We start from the raw sequence: 8739 nt of genomic DNA on the forward strand, positions 1-8739 counted from the left end.
GTTCCAAGTGGTTTTCAGTGTGAGGGGAGCCTGTCATCTTCAGAATGTGTTCCTCCTGTTGGAAAATAGCTACTTCTTTCCAGTTACAGGAAAAGGAATAATTAAATCTATCAAATCCAGAAAACTAGATAGCTGTTGATGTGCTTTGATACAAATGCGTCAACCCACTGATGGCTCTAGAATTGCTTAATTCTAGGAAATAAATGCTTTGAGGTGTTTAATAATTGAGTGAACTGACCTGGGAGTAGTGTGTTCTCCTTTTTTATTGGAAGCTTTTAAACAAGGTTTAAATATATTATTAAGGATGTTGTAACCGTGGATGCCTACATCTCAGTATACAAAGGGACCTTGTAACGTCTTAGACTCACAGGCATGGGCAAACTTGGGCCTTCCTCCAGGTGTTTTAGATTTCAACTCCCACAATTCCTAACAGCTGGTGGAGGAAAGCATGGGAAACCATGTGAAGGAAGGCACAAGTTTTTTCATGCCTGCGTAAGAAACTCACTGAGAGAGCAAAGTTCATAACGTGAACTTTGGTAGACAATGTCTACTCCCTCAGATGTAGCATTTTGTAATATAGTGAAATATTGGGTGCAGATTCATAGTATTTCTCAACTTCTGAAAATCTTCATATAGAAAATAAAACTTTATTCAAAGTCACAGTGAATTAGAACATTCCTAATACTCAAACCTGATCAGTGAAGGGAAAACTGTAAAAAATACTGCAGATGCTACAGCGTAGCTCTCTGGGCAAAGATTACAATACAAAATCAGTTATGGCTTTATTTTCCCTTCCCCACCACAAGACACACCAGTTAGTACTAATGTTCAGATGACAGTCTTCATTCAGTTTTTATGTGTTGTTCACCCCACCAAAAAAGCATGTCTATAAAGCTAAAAGAGGATTTCAAGGATTAGCTTGAGTATCCCAATCAGTATAGTCCAGAAGACCGATTCTTCATCCTGAGAGTCATCTTCGGTTGACGGTGGATGCTTTTGGCTCGTTTCCATTTCTTCGGGATTGTAAGAGCCGCCACTAAATGGCGAGTGCACAACCGTTGGATCGTAGAACACCTTCATCTCGAATTCACTCTCCCGGTGAGATGGGTGGCCATAGATCCCTATCCCCACTGGGCGGCGAAAGTGCTCAGGGACATACACCATGTCCCGGCCGCATGTGACAGATTGAAGCTCATAATCGTCAAAACTGGGGTGAAGGGTCACGTCGGACACGTACAAGTCCGCGTCGCCTTGCAAGCTCTGCATATGGAGCACAATCTTCCCTTCATGGTTCAGTCTTAAGTAGCTGTAGTTCCCAGCTCCGATCTGGCCGTGAACCACGTGGAGAAGAAGCCATTCTTCTGGTATATCGTCGTCCTCGTTGTAAGCACTTGCTGCGGTTAGAAGGCCTTGAGAAGCAAGCAAAACCAGGAGCAATCGCTCGCAGGGAGCGGCCATCTCACCTGTGCAGAATAACAGAATGAACCTCATCACATGGAAGTAATGCTTTACAAGAATAAGATTTAGGTTCTCACAATTTGAGATTTGGTACCACAGTTAAAGAAGGGATATTGACAGGCTGGAAGGTGGCCAGAGAAAGTGACAAAACGGTCAAAGGTCTGGAAGACAAGCCCTACGAGGAGCGGCTGAGGAAGCTGGAGATGTTCAATTTGGAAAAGAAGGGGACAAGAGAGCCACGTTTAAATACTGGAAAGGATGCCGCATTGAGAAGGATGGAGCATGTTTGCTTCCTGCTCTGGAGACTGGGATACAATGGAGCCTTGGATTCAAATTGCAAGAAAAAAAGGTTTGAATTAAACATTAGAAAGAACTTCCTGATGGTAAGACCTGTTTTGACAATGGAATATACTGCATCGGAGTCTGGTGGTCTCTGAATGGTCATCTGTCAGGAATGCTTTTATGTATTCCTGCATAGCAGAATGGGGCTGGACTGGATGGCCCCTGGGGTCTCACCCAGTTCTCTGATTCAAGAGGAGTCATCATTTGTCACTCTATTACACTATGTTCCTAGGGACTTTACCATGTGAAAACCCCTATGTGGGTGATACTTTTTTATGGGCAACCAACAAATATATAGAATTCAGGGTCAACTTCACGTAGTGCAGAAGATCCATACTATGTATATTATGGTCCTCAAAGCTAATTATGTATTCATGTTTATGTTGACCTCGTATATGTCAAGGGCAGGTTTTGGGTCCAAAATTATAGATTTTGATATGACCCATGGATAAGTCGAGGGTCATTTCACAGAAAGGGGAACCAGCAATGCTAACTTGAGGGGCATTTCCCCACGCAGGAATTCAAAATGGCCAGGAAATCCATCACGGCAGAGGGAGGGAAGTGGTCCACCATTACAGGGAACAAACAACTCCCATGTTACAGCAGCTCCACTCGTTGCCAATCTGCTTCTGGGCAAAATATAAAGTTACCTATAAAGCCCTAATAGGTTCAGGCCCAGATTATTTGACAAACTGTATCCCCGTCTACAAACCTGTCCGGACACTGCAATCAGTGGATGGGGCTGTCCTCTTGATCCCACCCCAATCCCAGGTGCAGCTGGTGGGGACGAGAGACGGGGCCTTCTCTGTGGTGAACTCCCTCCCTATAGAAATTAGAATAGCCCCTCACTTCTTTCCTTCAAGAAACAATTAAAAATTTATTTCTGTATGCTAGCCTATGGAGGGGAAGAACAGTTTACAATTGATTTACCTTGTCAGGCGATGTTGATGATTATTCTATCCCAGGCATGGGCAAACTTGGGCCCTCAAATAATTAGACAAACTTGATCTCTGTTAGGGATTCTGGGAGGTGAAGTCCAAAACACCTGGAGGGCCAAAGTTTGTCCATGTCTGCTCTATCCTATTGAGCTATATTTCTATATTTTTATACTCTCAGATTTTATTATACAGTAGAGTCTCACTTATCCAAAAGACGGGCCGGCATAAGTGAATAAGTTGGATAATGAGGGATTAAGGAAAAGCCTATTAAACATCAAATTAGGTTATTATTTTACAAATTAAGCACTAAAACATCATGTTATACAACAAATTTGACAGAAAAAGTTGTTCAATATGCAGTAACGCTATGTAGTAATTACTGTATTTATGAATTTAGCACCAAAATATCACGATATATTGAAAACATTGACTACAAAAACATTGACTACTAAAAGGCAGATTGCGTTGGATAATCCAGAATGTTGGATAAGTGAATGTTGGATAAGTGAGACTCTACTGTATTTTTATACATGCCTTAACTATTTATGTGTTATTTATGACGCTGATTGATTTATTTGTTTTAGTTAATGGTGTTTATTTTTAAATATTTGCTTCAACGTCTTTTTTGTTACTGTATTCGGCATTGAATGTTGGCCATTTTTTTGCCTTTGGAAGCCACCCAGAGTCCCTCTGAGGAGAGAGGGTGGATTAAAAATAAAATGTTACTATTATACTTTTTAAGGCTCCTGTGGAATGAACACAGCTCTCACCTTTCACTGCTCTACTTCAAAAAGGGTATGTTTTTGGATGATGCGTCTTAACGTTGGAATGTATTTTAATTCTGCTTTTATGTACAGTAGAGTCGCACTTATCCAAGCTTCACTTATCCAAGGTTCTGTATTATCCAAGGCAGTCTGCCTTTTAGTAGTCATTTTTTTTGTAGTAAATGTTGCAATGTTTTGGTGCTAAATTCCTAAATACAGTAATTACTACATAACAGTACTGTGTAGTGAACTGCATTTTCTGTCAATTTCTTGTAAAACATGATGTTTTGGTGCTTAATTTGTAAAATCATAACCTAGTTTGATGTTTAATAGGCTTTTTTCTTAATCCCTCCTTATTATCCAAGATATTTGCTTATCCAAGGTTCTGCCAGCCCGTTTAGCTTGGATAAGTGAGACTCGACTGTATTTTAATTCTGCTTTTATGTATGTATCTTTTTAAATCTAATTTCATTTCAAGCATATGTTTTCATGCACAAGGCACTGTACAAGTGCCGTTTGTAAGCCGCCGTAAGTCCCCCTCGGGGTAGAGAAAGGCAGGATATAAATAAGGTAAATACAGTAGAGTCTCACTAATCCAAGCCTCGCTTATCCAAGCCTCTGGATAATCCAAGCCATTTTTGTAGTCAATGTTTTCAATATATCGTGATATTTTGGTGCTAAATTCGTAAATACAGTAAGTACAACATAACATTACTGTGTGTTGAACCACTTTTTCTGTCAAATTTGTTGTATAACATGAAGTTTTGGTGCTTCATTTGTAAAATCATAACCCAATTTGATGTTTAATAGGCTTTTCCATAATCCCTCCTTATTATCCAAGATATTCGCTTATCCAAGCTTCTGCCGGCCCGTTTAGCTTGGCTAAGTGAGACTCTACTGTAAATACAGTAAATAAATTTGAGAGATAAGATACAGTTCTGACATTGAGCCATGCATAAGCTGACCCTAGTGATTCGGATCAACTTCTTTGGACTAAATTTTCTAAACTTCTACATGGGTGTGTGTGCACATATACATACATACATACATACATACATATATATATACACACACACTCCCATGCAGAAGTCTAGAAAGTTGTGCAGTCATTTGCAAGTCCACCTAAGTGTTTTATTTCTCCTCATGCATCCAAGCCTGAAAGGAAAAGGCACCCTGGAGAGCAGGCCTGGGCAAACTTGGGCCCTCCAGGCGTTTTGGACTTCAACTCCCACAATTCCTAACAGCCTACCGGCTGTTAGGAATTGTGGGAGTTGAAGTCCAAAACGCCTGGAGGGCCCAAGTTTGCCCAGGCCTGCACTGTTTACCTCTAACCAGTCTCCCAAGCCCCTTCCTCGGCTCCACACTTTTCCCACTCACCACCATCGAAGAGACTGACAGCGAGGAAGCGGAAACAACGCCCACCGCATCTAAGCCACGCCCCCAGCTACGAGATTCGGCCCAGGTACCGCGAGACTTCCAAAACGACCAGCAGAAGGGAAAGTAGGCGGGGCTAATACAGGCTGGGCGGAGTCGAAAATGAGAGAGTCATAGCGCTCTCACGGTCCTAGAGCTAGGAAAGGAATATGTAGATGCACAAGCAACAGTATAGATACGAGCCTTCCGGGCTCCTTTGGGGAAAAGGACCTTACAGAAGGGTCAGAAAGCTAAAGGAGAGCAGGCTCCCTACTACAATAGGAAGGAATGTCAAATTATATATTTAACATAACATATATTTAATTAATATGTTTAATAATTAATATATATATAATAATAATTTATACATATATACTGTATATATATTATATATATACAGTATATATGTATAAATTATATATACAGTAGAGTCTCGCTTATCCAACGTTCTGGATTATCCAACACATTTTTGTAGTCAATGTTTTCAATACATCATGTTATTTTGGTGCTAAATTCGTAAATACAGTAATTACTACATAGCATTACTGCATATTGAACTACTTTTTCTGTCAAATTTGTTGTATAACATGATGTTTTGGTACTTAATTTGTAAAATCATAACCTATTTTGATGTTTAATAGACTTTTTCTTAATCCCTCTTTATTATCCAACATATTCGCTTATCCAACATTCTGCCGGCCCGTTTATGTTGGATAAGTGAGACTCTACTGTATATATATATTAATTATTAAATATATTAATTAAATATATGTTATGTTAAATATATAATTTGACATTCCTACTGTATATATACAGTAGAGTCTCACTTATCCAAGCTAAACGGGCCGGCAGAAGCTTGGATAAGCGAATATCTTGGATAACAAGGAGGGATGAAGGAAAAGCCTATTAAACATCAAATTAGGTTGTGATTTTACAAATTAAGCACCAAAACTTCATGTTATACAACAAATTTGACAGAAAAAGTAGTTCAATACGCAGTAATGTTATGTTGTAATTACTGTATTTACGAATTTAGCACCAAAATATCACGATATATTGAAAACATTGACTACAAAAATGGCTTGGATTATCCAGAGGCTTGGATAAGCGAGGCTTGGATAAGTGAGACTCTACTGTGTGTGTGTGTGTGTGTATATATATATATATATATATATATACACACACACACACACACACACACACACACATACACACAGTAGAGTCTCACTTATCCAACACTCGCTTATCCAACGTTCTGGATTATCCCACGCATTTTTGTAGTCAATATTTTCAATACATTGTGATATTTTGGTGCTAAATTCGTAAATACAGTAATTACTACATAGCATTACTGCGTATTAAACTACTTTTTCTGTCAAATTTGTTGTATAATATGATGTTTTGGTGCTTAATTTGTAAAATCATAACCTAATTTGATGTTTAATAGGCTTTTCCTTAATCCCTCATTATCCAACATACTTGCTTATCCAACATACTGCCGGCCTGTTTAGCTTGGAGAAATGAGACTCTACTGTATTTAATAATGTATACACACACATACACATATATAATTAATATATATATACTTAGTATATTTATTTACTGTATATTTATTTATATATCAAATTATTGTGATAAAATGTTGGTTGAAGGTTTTCATAGCCGGAATCACTGGCTTGCTGTGAGTTTTCTGGACTGCCTGGCCACGTTCCAGAAGCATTCTCTCCTGATGTTTTGCCCACATATATGGCAGGCATCCTTAGAGGATGTGAGATATACAATAGAGTCTCACTTATCCAACTTAAACGGGCCGGCAGAACGTTGGATAAGCGAATATCTTGGATAATAAGGAGAGATTAAGAAAAAGCCTATTAGACATCAAATTAGGTTATGATTTTAAAAATTAAGCACCAAAACATCACGTTATACAAAATTGACAGAAAAAATAGTTCATTACACATGTTATGTAGTAATTACTGTATTTACGAATTTAGCACCAAGATATCACAATGCATTGAAAACATTGACTACAAAAATGCATTGGATAATCCAGAACGTTGGATAAGCGAGTATTGGATAAGTGAGACTCTACTGTACTTAGTATATTTATTTACTGTATATTTATTTATATATCAAATTATTGTGTTAAAATGTTGGTCGAAGGTTTTCATAGCCGGAATCACGGGCTTGCTGTGAGTTTTCTGGGCTGCCTGGCCATGTTCCAGGAGCATTCTCTCCTGACGTTTTGCCCGCATCTATGGCAGGCATCCTCAGTGGTTGTGAGGTCTGTTGGAAAGCTAGGCAAGTGGGGTTTATATATCTGTGGAATAATGTCCAGGGTGGGAGAAAGAACTCTTGTCTGCTGGAGGCAAGTGTGAATGTTGCAATTGGCCACATTGAATGGTCTTGCAGCTCCAAAAACTGGCTGCTTCCTGGTTGGGAGAATCCTTTGTTGGGAGGTGTTAGCTGGCCCTGATTGGATTCCCCCAGGCAGTATGTCTTCAGTTTTTTTTCCTGAAGGACAGGAGAGAAGGGAAATGGACTCAACTATGGTTTACTGTGCAGAAACAACCAAATTTGTAACTCGCCTAGTCTATCTGCAAAGATCTTCTCTTTTTTATATGGATAAACTGCTGGGGCAAGTAAGGAAGACAACCTACTTTCTTGATCCCTGTTCATCTTAGCTGGTTGTCCAGTGAGGAGTTTAATTCAATTTCAAATACAACAAATTATAAGTGCATCTCTCACAGAGGGAAACTTTCCATTCTGTTTAAAAAGAAGCAGTAGTTAGAGTGCTGCTGAAAAAGCCCTCCCTGGATCCCCTGGTTCTTAATAATTACAGACCAGTGTGCAACCTTCCTTTCTTGGGCAAGGTGATTGATAAGACAGTTGCCCTCCAACTCCAAGCTGTCTTGGATGACACACACTTTCTTGACCCATTTCAAACGGACTTCAGAGCAGGATATGGAGTTGAGGCTGTGATGGTTTCTTAGTGGGTGATGTCCGCCTGGACACTGACAAGAGGTTTGTGTCCCTGTTGGTGCTTCTAGATCTCTTAGTGGCCTTCGATACTATTGACCATGGTGTCCTTCTGGGGATGGAGGTGTGTTGACCAGTTCTGGATGGGGTTACACTACCTCTGAAAGACTGTGTTTGCAGCTTGGGATTCTCCTGGATCTGTCACTCCAAATGTCAGCCCAGGAAGATATGACAGTCAGTATGATATGACGGTCAGTATGATATGACGGTCAGGAAGATATGATGGCTCACTATCAGCTTTGGCTAATACACCAAAGATTTGGAGTATCCTAGATTTGGAGGACCTGAAGATGATAGTGCATGTGCTAGTAATTTCAAGGTTGGACTTCTGCAATGCGCTTTACATTGGGCCACTTTTGTACCAGGTTTGGAAACGCTAGCTGGTTTAAAATGCAGCAACTTAATTAGTTAACAGGAACATCTGGGAGTGAGCAGATTACCCTTATCCTAAAGTTACTCCATTGGCTGTCAATTAGTGTCCGGGCAAAGTACAAAGTTTTGGTTGTGACCTTTAACGCCCTACGTGGTTTGGGTCCAGGTTACCTAAAAGATCACCTTCTGCTGCACTATCCGGCTTGAACACTTAGGTCTTCTGGAGGGTGGTAACGTCAAGCAGCCAGAACCCGAATGGCAACCACCACCCAGAGGACCTATTCATTGGCCACCCCAAGACTGTGGAATGACCTGCCGGTAGTGCTCTGACCATTAAATCAGTTGTCAAAATTTAAGACACAAGTGAAGACCTGTCTGTTCCGTCAGGCCTACCCAGTTTTTAAACATAAACA

General features: G+C 39.9%; 1 protein-coding gene across 2 annotated transcripts; it reads right to left on the reverse strand.

The window, feature by feature from the left end:
* Positions 1–627: 627 nt before the first annotated feature.
* On the reverse strand, positions 628–5003 carry c5h6orf120 (chromosome 5 C6orf120 homolog). Of its 2 annotated transcripts, none has more exons than XM_003220726.4 (2): positions 4880–5003; positions 628–1463 (listed from the first exon to the last, which is right to left on the reverse strand). In XM_003220726.4, the coding sequence occupies exon 2, from the start codon at positions 1456–1458 to the stop codon at positions 895–897; it is 564 nt and encodes a 187-aa protein (XP_003220774.2). In that variant the 5' UTR covers positions 1459–1463; positions 4880–5003; the 3' UTR covers positions 628–894. The 2 variants fall into 2 exon arrangements, with proteins under 2 accessions (XP_003220774.2, XP_008108477.2); XM_008110270.3 differs by lacking the exon at positions 4880–5003 and adding an exon at positions 2513–3065.
* Between the last annotated feature and the right edge of the window lie 3736 nt (positions 5004–8739).

Source organism: Anolis carolinensis, chromosome 5 (assembly GCF_035594765.1).
Source record: "Anolis carolinensis isolate JA03-04 chromosome 5, rAnoCar3.1.pri, whole genome shotgun sequence".
In the NCBI taxonomy this organism is placed as follows: domain Eukaryota; kingdom Metazoa; phylum Chordata; class Lepidosauria; order Squamata; family Dactyloidae; genus Anolis; species Anolis carolinensis.